General features: G+C 34.1%; 1 protein-coding gene across 1 annotated transcript; it reads left to right on the top strand.

Moving 5' to 3' along the window:
- Positions 1–2888: 2888 nt before the first annotated feature.
- On the top strand, positions 2889–12500 carry LOC147398381 (uncharacterized). The gene is made up of 2 exons (XM_086447561.1): positions 2889–3882; positions 11334–12500. The coding sequence occupies exons 1-2, from the start codon at positions 3337–3339 to the stop codon at positions 12039–12041; spliced, it is 1254 nt and encodes a 417-aa protein (XP_086303687.1). The 5' UTR covers positions 2889–3336; the 3' UTR covers positions 12042–12500.
- Positions 12501–14390: the final 1890 nt, after the last annotated feature.

Raw genomic sequence — 14390 nt, 5'->3', positions numbered from 1 at the left:
TAGTAAAAAATTGATTTGTTATTACAATAAGCATCAACAAGAAGTGTGCTTGACTTTAAGAAAATTATATAGGAAACTTAATTTTTTTAGAAAATGTGAACTCAACTTGTAGCTACATGCAAGACTGAAAACTCAAGACATAAGTCATAGCTAAGTACACTCCTAATGTAGACCCCCCCCCCCCCCCCCCCTCATGCACGGGAGGGAGACTGCAAACTCTCTCAAGGGCATACATTGAAAATGACCTTTGAGCATATGATAATATTGAATTTTTTTTTTATTGATAAGCCTGATTTTCATGAGTTTAGTAACTCGGTGCTAACATGATTTGAAGGTCTCTAGTATTATCACCCAGAGACTTTACTACCAACTAAACTAACTAGCACCTGCATAAGATAATATTGAATTTATGTTTAATATTTTTATTCTCGTGATCCTAATTCTAATGTTCAAGTCAAGCCCTTTATATTATCAAATTCTAGAATCATAATTATTTTTTTCAAAAATATTTTTATAAAGTAATCTTAGTTTATCTTTTAGTGACAAAACATAAAGATTTTGTTGCATTGCAAATTAACAGTTTTGTAAATTCAGCCTTAACCATTATTTACATAAATAACATTAAAACCCTAATTCTTATCCCTAAATATTAAATATAATTATTTTAAGGATATTTTTTTAGGGTATGATTTTGGAGATTGCTAACATTTAATGTTTCGCTTGGAAATTAACTACAAAGTAAGTAAGTTCTTTATAAAACTTAATTATATCAGCCTAGATTGTGGAACCCAAAAACCCACACCTACAAGCTGTATTGCAATTGTCAACCGACTAAACTATATAGTATGGGTCCAAGCTCTCGAATAGAAAATGATAGTTTAGACAAAAATTGGTCGCATAGAGATATTATTAATGAATGACAACTTAAGAAACAATATTGTATAAAAATCATACAACCCAAAAACAACTTAAGAAAGAACTTGTTCATCCCTAATTAAGAAATAGATCGACCAAAATAGCATAAGAAATAAGTAAATTTAAGCAAAATCCAAACAATATACCCAAGAAACAACATAAACGAATCAATTTGTGTGTTTATGGAGAGAGAGAGTACTATGTTCAAAGAAGCAACTTGTTTATGCCTTCAAGTAATCCAAAGAAACAGCTTGAGAAAAATAATAGGATTTTGGAAGATGTTAAAGATGATGGTTATAGGGTTTTGGAAGATGATGAAAAAGAAGTTTTTTCAATAGGAAAGGAGGCGATGTTTTTTCGTGCATGAACCAAGAGTCGTGAACCAAGAGTCGTGCTAGATCATGAATCAAGATTCATGCTGGATCGTGAACGAATATTCGTGCTGGAACATGAATCAAGATTCATGCTGGATCGTGAACCAAGAGTCATGCTGGATTTATGGTTCTCTGCATCAGGATAAAAAAATATTTGTTTATAATAATTATTAACAATTATTTTTAAATTAATATTTTTAAAAGAAAACGTAAGAAAATTATTTTACTTTTCAAGAGGTAGAGGATAACATGCACAAAAGCTAGAGTTGATCTAACATAGAAGTAGATTATTAATTACCGTAAACTTTGAAATAATATAATAACCTTGTATAGGTTTATGAGCTAGCTGTGAGCCATTGCATCCGAAATATTATTCTTGGAAGTTTAGGTAGGGATGACAATGAGTAGCCATATAATTGATATCCGACTAGAGTTCAAACATATTGTACCAAATCTATTTCCCTATATTTGCGATCCATTTAAAATTGGGTCGTAGTATAATCTATTAGTTTGGTACAAATAAAATTTGAGTATTAAGACAATTCTCACTAAATTTGCAATTGAAGTACTAATGTTTGAGGGGAAAATTTATATTTTGTTCAATATATATATATATATATATAAGCTATAAAATATTTAGTCATCTTAAATAATATATAACACAAACCCTAATCTTTTTTTTTCTTCCATGTACTCCTTGCCATCCCATCCTCATTGTTGGACACCGCAACGTCTCCTCTATCATTGTAACCTTTGCTTTCTCTTTTGATGTTGAGTTTTCCATCATACATCATAGTAATAACTAATTGCCAAATTTAATTAATTATGGTACCATTGATCTTTTTGGGTATAAAGTGGTAGCATTTCGTCAGGGTGACGATCCTCCAAGAAAATCCGCAGGCAGAGAAGAAGCTAAAATCCCACTCTCAGAACCACTTTACAAAACACTATGTTGCACTTTTATTACAAAAACTCCCTTGGAATTCTTACAACTCCAAGGGAACCTTGCTTTATAAAGTTCGTTACCTACCAAACCTTACTTTATCAAATTCGTTACCGAGCAAATCCTAGAGTGGGATCCACGTCATAAGTTTCTAATTTTTTTGTAGTTAATTTGTAACGTAACATACCTTGGAGTGGATTCTAACCACATTAATTTGTGGCATTCAAAAACATGATTTGATGTACAAGATTATAAAGGATAAAATTCTAAGAACTTTAAGAAAATAATTTGAAAAAAAAAAAAATTTGCACAGTTGAATTTGAATTTTAAATTTTGGAAGTTCAATATCCATCCATTTTCAACATCTACTATTAAGATCAAAAGATTTTTATTTTATTCTATGGAATATGAGTTTTTACATGCATTCTAGAAGTTTGTGTTGTTGGATTGCTAATTTGATTGTCTATATGGTCCAATAATCCTTTGTAAGATTTGAAATCTTACTAAATTAGTCATTGTAATAAAATTTCAATAGATAGGTCTGCCCGGTAAATCTCATTTTTTTTTTTTTTCATAAATAGAAGAGAGAATCACAAATCTCCCCATATCCCACCAATAAAAAACACACACCACTCCGCCAAACAGGACCCTAACGGTCAAAATAAACGTCAGAAAACTCTTTAATGGTAGAAATGAGCAAACTGTTTAAATTCCTCAATCTTTCTTGTCGAAATCCAATCCAACTCTCATGATGACGAACGTCAAAGCGACCCTGTAAAATCTCCTCTAAATCTTTATTCGTTCATTCAAGAACTCAATGAGGGAGCAAGATTAAAATAGAGACAGATCTGAGTCACCGAATCCTAGATCTCATCATCATTTACTGTGAAAGCCACAAACCCTAGATCCATCCTCAAGATCTGAGCCTCATATCTGCAAACAAATGACCTGAATAAGGAAAATTCAGATCAGATGTGTTCTTTACAACTCCTAGATCTGATAATCTCGTACGGTAAAATCCTTAGAATCTCCAATGAAAGAGGATGGTTTGTAGTTTGAGGAGATTTGGGGGATTTTACTGGTTTTTGCTGTAATTCAGTTCAAATGGGTTCTTCTCAGTCCGCCCAAGTAGAAGAAGAAGAAGAGGAAGAAGAAGAAGAGGAAGAAGAAGAGGATGATAACGGGGAAACAGAGCAAAGAGAACTGGAGAATCCATTGATGAAGAAGGTTCTAGAACAAGAACCAGAGATGCTCCCTTGTCACGCATCGGCATCTCCATTGTCACCTCAGCTTTCTTCCATTGGAACTCCACGTTTAGGGCCATCGATCAAGGTTTGGGATCCGTATAATGTTCTTGCGCCACCGCCATTGCTGCCACCTCCACCGACATTCTCTAGGAGTTTTTCTTCGGATACTCTTGACTACGATCAGACAATTACGGAGGTTTTCTTGATCAGTCATGGGGAGTGCGCCGTGAATCTGAGGCCGGATTTGGTTGGTGGCCGGTGGCCGGAGGCAGCGCTGACATCGAACGGCAAACGACAAGCAAGGGCTTTGGCAGTGTTCCTTAATTCTCAGGGGGTTCGGTTCAATGCTGTTTATTCATCGCCATTGGATCGGGCGAGGACAACTGCATTATCTGTTTGTCAGGTAATTTAATTTGAAATTTCTGATTTTCTTTGTTCTGTTTATCACGGAATTTGGTAATTTGAAATGCGGGTAGGAATACTATTTGAATTATGATCAATTCCTTGCTTGAATTGAGACAGAGTTAATTGAGGAAGAAAGTGGATATTGGAAATGTAAATTTAGGATCTTTGACTACCAGATTTATCCACTAGGTTGATTGAACAATCATGGGACTTTAGGTTGATTTGGAATTTTTAGTCGCCAATTAAAATTTGGGGTTAGAAACTTTGGTTAATGGGTGAAACATTTTGATATTTTTGAAAATTTCAGATGAGTGATGGTATCAGTTGCAACTTGCAAGGTTGCAGGTTTGAGCTCAACTTATCTATCTGGTTTCAGTTTCAATTGACTATTCATCATTTTGCATCCTATCTGAGATATAACAATGTTTGTCGGTTCAAGAATTAGGATCAATTTGATTGGGAAACTACAAATGGAAACCTCGAGGTTTTATCTAGTGGTTTCTTTGCTGTTTCCATTTACATCTTCCTTTCTTAATTTTGTTATCTGGTCTTGAGTCAATACTAGGGCCAATTTTCCTTTTTCTGGGGAACTTTTGCCTTTGACAAGTGAACGTTTGCCTTCCGTTTCGGAGAATTGCTGGGTGGCTGATTTGAAACTTCTTAAGTAATCATAGATATCCACCGTGCTATTGATAAAATTTTACTTATTTAGAGCATCTCCAACAATACTAGCTAAAGTAAAGGGTATTTTTTGTCAAAAAGTAATAGAAGTTACTTTACCGAATCTAAAATTTGGTTTCAACTCCAAGAGTCTTAATAATACTTTCTTTATTCATACTATTTTATATTGTTTTTCCTTTACCCAAAAAAATGTATTTCATAATCCTCCTTCTATTGGATCCAAATTAAAATTTTGACTTTCCCTACCATTATTTTGTCATTTTTTATTTTTGACCCAAATTTAAACTTTGAATTTTTCCTCCCATTTTCCTTCCGTTTTTCTTTATCAATTCAACTACTTCTTCTTCACTTTCTCACACATTTCAACTCTATCTTCTTTCAAGTTCATTCTTTTGACTTTTTATGGCTTGCACAATCGCGTAATCAATTTGTTTCTTTGTAATTCTAATTCTAACAATGAATTAGAAATGTTGGCAATAACTGCTATGGAAGAAGAACAACTCGATAGCGAGAGACAAATGAGACTGCGTTATGGTTTTATTCAAGTCCATGATAGAATTTTTCGTGATTATCTTGTTGAAAATCTCGTGTATCATCCAAATTTATTTCAAAGTAGATTCTAGATAAATTATTCTCTTTTTCTCCATATTCAATTTGTGGTAGAAGCCCATAACCCATATTTTGTCTAAAAAAGAAATGCGTCTAGAATTATTGGTTTGTCTTCCTTTTAGAAGATTACCACTCTAATGAGGTTGGTTGTTTATATAGTAGTGGCAGATTCTGTGGATAATTGCGTGATAATCGACAAAAATATCACAATAAAGAGATTGAAAAGTTTGTTTAAGACGGTGGTTACATATGCTTTTTTATGAGTAATTGAGGGCACTAAACAACAACGACATCGCTAGATTGGAACTAGAAGGTGAAAGTCGTGGTTTCTTGGAATGTTGGTGAGCATTGACTGTATGTATTAGAAGTGGAAGAATTGTCCGATTGTGTGAAAAAGAATGTATGATGTCATTTCCACGAACCAACGATAGTTTTTAAGTTGTTTTATATGATATTTGGATACATGCATTTTTTGGGTTACCAGAATTTCATAATGATATCAATGTACTTGAACAATTTTGTTTGTTTACCGATCTTGTCGAAGAACATGCTATTCCAACAAGTTATCAATCAAAGGTTATGATTAAACAATGAGATACTATTTTGCTGATGGTTATATCCTTTTGATCAAAGTTTGTGAAAATAATTCCATCTCTATAGGAAAATATTTTACTGCAACTCAAGAGTTAGCAAGAAAGGATATGAAACGAGCCTTTGGAGTTGTTCTAAGAAACTTTTGCTATGGTGTGTGGACTTGTACGTTTTTGGAAGCGTTTAAAGATGTCATGAAGGAATGTATTATAATGCACAACATAATTATTGAAGATGAGTGGGATGTCAACCAAACAAATTTAAGTTATGATGCAATGTATGAAAGTCCTTGCGTGTTAGTATCACATAAATGTCTTCATATATTATAATGCATAACATGATTGTTGAATATGAGTGGGATGTTGACATATCAAGTTTAAATTATGATGCAATCGATCTTGCGTATTAGTGTCGCATGAGTATATGACAGAACTTACGAAATTCATTCAATATCAACATTGCATGCGGGACAGAGAAACACATTATCAACTCCAAAATGACCTAGTCGAGCATTGGTGGCAATTACAGGGGGTTGTAGGAACTAGTATTTTGGAATTTGGAGGTGTATTATTAAGTATTTTGGTAAACACATTATATTTCAATAATATGAGTCATTACATAAATTTCTACAATAAGATCAATATTACTAAAACATATTAGAAATTACATATATGAGCCATTACATCAAATTAGTACAATAAAAATCAATATTACTAGAAAATGTTAAAAATTACAAATACAAAAAACAATAATTGCTTAAAAGTACTAATTTTTAAGAATGATTAGATCTTCTTGTAAGGATTCCAATTGACGATGATGATAATATTCTACTTGCAATTTAGGCATTCCTTTCGTTTCTATCAACATTATCCGTTCATCTCCTTTCATTTGTTTGATTTGAAGTTTTTCTTGCTCATATGCACGTCTCTCTTACTCTTGATTTTGTTTGACCATGATGTATACTATTGGTAAGATAGTATCCCATTGTCTAATCATGACTGTTGATTGAGTAATTGGCTAGAGCAATATGTCCTTCAATTAGGTTGATAACTAAAGAAGATAGTTTTAGTACATTGATATTATTATGAGATCTCGAAAACTCAAAAATTGCATATCATATCCAAAAGTCATATGCAATCAATACCCTCGAACATTCCAGGAAACCTGTAATTTTCACATTTTATTAGTAATTGAGCATTTTTGTTATTGTTCAATGGCCACAAATACTCATAAAAAACTTGTAACCACTATTGTCTTAACAAATTTTTTTTTTAGTGTTTTTATTGTGGTACTTTCGTCGATTATCACGTTATCAATCATCCACAAAATCTGTTGGTACTCTTTAAGTAAGCATCCTAGATGCAACGATAATCTTTTTAAGTGAAGATAAACTAACGATAATATAAACATTTCTGTTTTGGACAAAGTATAGGTTATGAGCTTCAATCGTAAATTGAATGATAAGAAAAAGAGAACTCTTGAACCTCCTTTAAAATAGAATTGAAGGATATACGAGATTTTTAGCAAAATAATTGCAAAAGTCTATTATGGCATGGTTTTGTTTGTCTCACGCTATCAAGTTGTTATTCATCCATAATACCAATTGTCAACATATTCAATTCATTGTAGGTATCAAAATTGTTAAGAAGCATATTGATTGCATCATTGTAAGACATAAAAAGCAAGAAGAGTGGAGTTGAGAGAATCTAGAATTGAAAGTTATGTGAAATTGAAAAAGAAGATGGTTGAATTTATAAAAAAAGTAAAAACCAAAGGGAAAATCAAAATTTCAATTTGGGTAAAAAATAAAAGTGGTGCAAAAATGGGAATGAAGGTCAAAATTTTAATTTGTGTCAAATAGAATGGACAATATGAAATAAATTTATTTGATAAAAGCAAAATAATATAAAATATCATGACTAGAGAAAGAAATGTTGAGTCTCTTGGAGTTGAAACCAAATTTAAGATTAGCTAAAGTAAATTTTAGTTGTTTTTTTCTCACAAAAGATGCTCTTTATTTTAGCTAACATTGTTGGAGATGCTCTGAAAAACATCGGTTGTATATATATACTAGAGTTTGCCCATGCTTACGGCAAGAGCATCCTCTTTAGGGTTCAGGGGTAGGAGAGAAAAGGCAATAAGTTTGAAGGGGTATTATTGGAAAATGGTAGTAGAGGAAAGACGATTGAATTGGAGGGATATTTTTGGAAAGGGGGTTAGGAGAGGAAAGGCAATAAGTTTGGAAGGTATTCTTGGAAAAGGTAATACAATAAAGTTAAAAGTATCCCTGAAATTCGTAGAGTGATTAAATTCCAACCTTTTTGATTAGAGGATAAACATAGTGGGGTCCACAATTGTGTTTTATTATTGGAAAAAAAAGGTAGAAAGGTAAAGGCAATAAAGTTGGAAGGGCATTATTGAAAAATTGGGAGAAGAAGAAAGAGAATAAAGTTGGAGAAGTATTATTAGAAAGGGTTAGATGAGAAAAACAATAAAGTTGAAGGGGTATTTTTGGAAAGAGGGGAGAAAAAGAATAAAGTTGAATTGTTCCTCAAGATTCGTGGGGAGATTAAATCCCAACCTCTACTTATGTGAGGGATAAAGATTGGGGGAAGACAACCATTGTGGTTTATTATATTGATATTTAATACCTTGGGTATCAAGACGTCTTTGAGCACCCAACTAATCCCACGAGGCATGCATGTCACCCATTCTGGGATAAATCTTATGGGTGACAACCAAGGGAGGGAATTGAACTCAAGACCTCTGTTTCTTGAGGTGTGTTCTTGGCTATCTCACTAACCCTTGGGTGTTCGCTTCTTGGAGCCGTTGTGTTTGACCTTTCACTCTCTAAAATGTCTCCTAATAGACTATGGCAAGTCTGATGGAGAAGCTCTTACAATCTCATAATTAGCAAAATCAGAAATTGTTCTCTCTAAATACTCTTTTTGTAGATTTCACTGTGGTGATCTCTCTTTAGTTGGATCAAAGGACGAGGCACCCATCTTTTTCTGTCTATATATATATACAATACAACACAACTGTAGGGTCTAGTTTTGTGGGGGACAAACTTCCATCCAACTAGGATAAACATCTCATCCAACTACAGTTTTTGTGAAGCCCGCTTTATTGCCTATCGTCTTCAACCCTTTTTTACTATATTTCCTCTTTTACTCCTTAACCTCATTTTTTTAATAATACCCCCTATTTCTATTTTTTCCCACTTTTACATCCTTAATCCCAAAGAAGAAGCTTGTGTTGTAGGCACAGGCGAACTTAAGAGAGAGAAAGAGAGAGAGAGAGGTTGAAGTGAAATAAATGAGGTAACAAAGGATGATAGCAATGGCACCTAGCTGGTCTCAAGAAAATAAATGTTGGGTTGAAATGAAAAGGATGGGTTGAAGTGAACGAACGAGGCAACAAAGGAGGATCGCAATGGCACCATAGCTAGCCTCGAGAAAATCAATGTTGTAGGCACCATCATTTGATTCAGGAAGATCAACTGTGAAGATACCCTTGATTTGAATCCTGCATATCTGAAGTGAGAACCCTAATAGAGGCAGAAAGTACTAGCTGAGCCGGTAACATGTGACCCACTGAGCTGTCTAGCTTTGAGATTTTAATTTGATGGTAGGATGTGATTTCCTCATAACTGAGGAAGTTTTATTGTTCAGAGTATGAACTCCTAGAAATTATTTTCAACTTTTATATCATGCTTTGGGATGGGATCCCATTTCTCTTTTTTTTTTTTCTGATAACATTTTTCTCTCTATTTTCCAGTTCCTAAAATTCCCTTGGTTTAGGAATGGTATTCCATGACCGTGCTAATGCTACATAAAACATCTACTATGCCAAGGCTCAGTCTTTGTTAGATGACTTCAGTTCAAAAATAAATCTATGGTTTGCTTTGTAATAAGCACGCTCCCTTTCCCAAGTATTTTCCTTGTCTTACTCTATGTCGTATGCATGTGTCAGACATGTGGTGGCAACTTTACCATAGAGAACTATTCTTTCAAACGTTATTCAGCTTATCTAAATACAAACTTCCTAATATTATGCTCTTAATATGAGCTAACATGCTCCAAAAATATATCTTAAAATATAGAATAAACTGTACAGTCGTGTTGCTTATCTTGTTTGTGGGAGTGTGTAACATTCCATACTTATGTTGGCCATTGACACGTGTATACGTCTTTGTTACATGTATGATCCGCAATTCAAAGAAAGCATTTGTACTGGCTGGGTTAGTATTTTTACTGTAAAATCATGGTAGAAAACATCAAATGGTGATGCCCACTGGATATGCCATTTAAATTGTTGAATGCATTGTGGGCCATAGGGTTAAAGCCTCATTTATCCAATTAAATATTTCATTGCAATTTGTTATTTTATGCTCTAGAAACCAAATTATAGAAAAACAAGTCTGATATTGTTTGGACCTGAAAGTGGCAAAATGTGCAAATTCAAATATTTAAGAAAGGACTTATCGAAAAATATATTTTTAAGAATGGAAGAATGATTGAACTGCCAGAGAGTTTAAGTTGTTTTGCTTCATTGTTGATAAGATTTTGAACTGTGGGAGAATTTAAGTTGTACTTCTTGCGTGTGGCGGCTCAGATGCCTGATTCTAACTAGAGAGTGTGTCAAGGGCATTTTTCAGAGATGGGGACACTCTGCTTCTTTGTTATATTTTAATTTGTATTTTTAAAATTTGGTAGCATTTTTTTATGTTGCATTCATTCATACTAGTAATCAATCATTTTAACTCAAAAAGGACAACATGATACTACTTTGAATGCTTACCATGTGTTTTTGGGGAAGGTGTTTTGGCAAGAGGTTGAAAATGAGGACATTCTTGTAATTAATTCTTAGTCTCTCATGGAAGACTGCAGTTAAGTCATCCATTTGAAAATCTGTGGGGGGAAGGGGGGTATATGCCAATACCCAGATAGATATCTCAAAGTTATTAGCCCTTTTATTTTTTTTCTCACTTGAGCCATCTTGGGTATCGATACAGTTGGCGATGCCATATAAGTTGCTACTCCAATACTGTATGCATATTTGTGGCACAAACTTTTAACTAATAATTGGATGATCATGCTGACTTGTGCCATCTTTCTTTTTGAACTTTCACTTCTGATAAAAACGTTTGGCATAGATCATTGGTATTGGTACGATAAACTGTACATTCTGATATCAAGTTCTGCATGGATGCATGACATACACTTTGTTTTTTCTTCCAGTGTTATATAACAATTGTTTTTTATTTGTTCCATTTCTGGAATTCATCTAAGTGGGTGTTACAACTTGCAAAGGTCCTACTGTACCGACTGAATGTTAATCTGTCAAATTTAGATTAGGAAGACTAGAAAGATAGTGTTTAATAATTAAGACTAAAAACTAATTGAATAATATCAACATGTTGGATGGAACATGGGTGGTCTGTATTGTAGTCTCCTGAATGTGTAATTGAGTGCTGAGATATATAACCGAGAATGTAGTATTTGTGATCCATTGCCATCCTCTGATCTGAACTTAAGTTAATGATTGGTGCATCGAACCTGTCAGGAATTGAATTTTGCAGAGGAACAAATACAATCCTCGGATGAACTTCTCGAGATGAGTCAAGGCCAATGGGAGGGTTGTCTCCAATCAGAGATATACACCCCTGAAAGGGTGAGTCTAATCGACAAATTCCAACCTGATTTCTCTGCGCCATCTGGAGAATCACTTAGGCAAGTGGAGTTCCGGATGATCCAATTTCTTAATGGCACAATCCTTGGATTGACCGAAAAGCTGAGAGGGGATAATCTTCCATCACTCCATCAGAATGAGAGCAAGGTGTTTCCCCAACAAAACTCAGCTCATGATCGGGACACACCTGTGCTCCCGCCAGCACATTATGACTTTCTGCATAAGCCTAGGTTAGGCCTATCAAGGAAGAAATCTGGTAAGAGTAGGCTACAGTTTGTGACGACAATTGGAGATAATGAGACTGAGGAGGATATAAACAGACATGAAGTGAACAACACCACCCAAGACCACCTTCATGAAGTAAATGTCAGAAGCTCTTCCTCTTCTTGCTCCACCTCTATTGGCGTCTTCACTCATGTAGTACCAATTAAGTGTCTCCTCACAGGTCTCCTTGGGTGTGGACCAGTGATGTCACATAAGATTTGTATAGATGATTCTTCGATGACAGTATTACAATATTCTTTAAGAACGGGTTGGCAAATAAAGAGACTCAATGATACTTCACATCTGAGGCTTTTCTAGTCACGAAATATGTGAAGCCACCACACACAAGTTCTACATATGGGCAAATGAAGTTGATTAATGGCCAGACATTTTTATGGTTATCGATTGGGTTTGCTGCCACTTGTGAGTAAGTTGGTTTGATTGGTTTACCACAAAGCTTAGACTATCAGTATTTAATTAGTGATTGGTCAGTAACCGACCGACGTAAATTACTAATATTTGGTGTCTCATAAGAGAGCCTTTTGCTTCTATGTATTTCTCAGCTACCCACTCTAAAAAGCTGCTAGAGTTGGAGCATTTTCCTCTTTAAGTGATTCTTTTGATTTTTAGAACTTAAAAAGATTTTGTTCTGTAAGGAGTGAGACATTAATCTATATTCAGGATTTGGGCAAAATAATTTGTCTTAGAATTCAATAACTTGGAATGTTATTTGTATTTTCTTCTTATTTATTCAATTTCAGTGTTCTCTCTTCCTCATGTGGCAGGTACCATGGCCAGGTCTTCTTTTATTGAAAATAACTAACTATATGCATCTAATTTATAAATTACTTTTTAGTTGTTCATTAATTATCTTTTCTTTCCATCTAAAAGTATGAACTATCAGATTCCAAGTCCAAGGCCAAACTCCTAGAGTAGAAAAGGGTTTGGATCTTGTTTAGCAGAACATGATGGAATCAGACAATCACTTAATTCACAAACTTTATGTTCATTTTTCATCTCTTGAAAAATTCTTTTTGCTCCTCTCTCTCTCTCTAGTGGTATTTTAGTAATTTATTTTATAACAACTGAACGATCATATTTGATCAAATACCTTGCAATGAACTTCTATCTTCTTTTATGATGGTATATTTCCAAACAAATTTAACAAGCTCTCAAGTCTTATTCGTGATATCGATATTGACAATTGCAGCGATATGGAAGTGCAAACTATGACAAATGTACTATGATGTAAATTTTACTTTACACTATACATATAATGGGTGGGCATTCCATCTTATATGTTGATATATTACAAACTGCCCACCTTATCTTCCATCTTATAACCCATATTCGTGCATTATATGTAACTTTTCACTTTAGCTTAATTTATAAGATTGAGAGCTCCTGAGGTACTGTCACCAACTTTTCTTCTATTCTATACTTATCTTCTTCATTAGCTTTTGCTATTTTCTCAACTCAAGTGTTGCTATGTGCCAACAATCTCAATTTTACCTCCTATTTTATTCACTTCACCTCAAATGTCATTTTTTTTTATAACTTCACCAACTATGTTCCTCCAAACATGGGGAATCTGTCGATCATATGTTGATCCATTGTTCATTTTCTTATAATATTTGATCGAAATTCCTTGGTCTCTTCGGTTTGAATTGGGTTCCTCCTCGTAAGTTCTCCTCGTTGTTAGTAGAATGGACTAGTAACATTTTCCACACCAGAAAAAAGATTCTTTGGGCTTTGCTCCCCTCGGCTATCGCTTGGGAGATCTGGAACGAAAGAAACAACAGAGTATTCAATAATCAGAGTAGCAGCTCTCATGCAGGTTTTTTGGAGATCTTGGGTTTGTTATACCTTTGGTCAAAGCAGCATATAGAGTTTGCGGGGACTACATTTGATGATTTTGTGTTTAGATGGCACTCATTTTGTAATTACTAATGTTGTTTTTCTTTTCTTTATTGTTCTTATTTGAGACTTTCTCGGCCTCTTTGTTTCTTGTTTCCCCTTTCTGGTCAATATATTATACTTTCCAAAAAAAAAAAAAAACATGATTTTAAAACTCAAACTGAGTCCCATTTGACTTGGCATGCTTCTGCAAAGTAGGAAGTAGGACCGATATTGTTTAAGAGTTAATAATATGACTTGTCAGGTGGCATACTCAATCGACTCCCTGATGTGGACGAGTTTGGGAACCGTAGATCTATGTCTCGGGATACCCTGATGCGTCGAGATCTACTATTCTCGAATTTGTCCAAGTCAGGGAGTTGATTGAGTATGCCACCTGGTGAGTCATATTATCATGACTCTATTGTTAATTTGACCCAACTAGAATCATTTAAAATTGATTTTCTTTTTCTTTTTTTCTGAGAGAATTCAGCCAAATTGAATCTGAAGCATTTTTTGGGGGTGTGAAAGAAGTAAGGATGTCTTAGTATTATACAATTAGTGTTTTTACTAAGGTACCACCCTAATAAATTTTTGCATAATAAATACAATAAATATTTTTATAAAATTATAATTACATTTTAATAGAATTTCTGAAAAATTAAAATTATGGAAGATACTAATACTATCATGAAGTCTTAAACATTAGTATTTCCCGGGGGGTTCCTGAAGAGAGTTCTCTCCCAAGAGAGTACACATCAATTATAGGAA

Source organism: Akebia trifoliata, chromosome 7 (assembly GCF_017979445.1).
Source record: "Akebia trifoliata isolate Shusen 1 chromosome 7, ASM1797944v1, whole genome shotgun sequence".
Taxonomy (NCBI): Eukaryota; Viridiplantae; Streptophyta; class Magnoliopsida; order Ranunculales; family Lardizabalaceae; genus Akebia; species Akebia trifoliata.
The sequence above is the reverse complement of the archived record's forward strand: the minus strand, read 5'-3'. Positions and strand labels throughout refer to the sequence as shown.

What these genes read in the sequence shown, in the direction of transcription:
- LOC147398381 (XM_086447561.1), top strand. Translation starts at nt 3,337, where the DNA reads ATGGGTTCTTCTCAGTCCGCCCAAGTAGAAGAAGAAGAAGAGGAAGAA. An exon ending in CTGCATTATCTGTTTGTCAG is followed by an intron (nt 3,883 to 11,333) that starts GTAATTTAATTT and finishes CGAACCTGTCAG; the next exon opens with GAATTGAATTTTGCAGAGGA.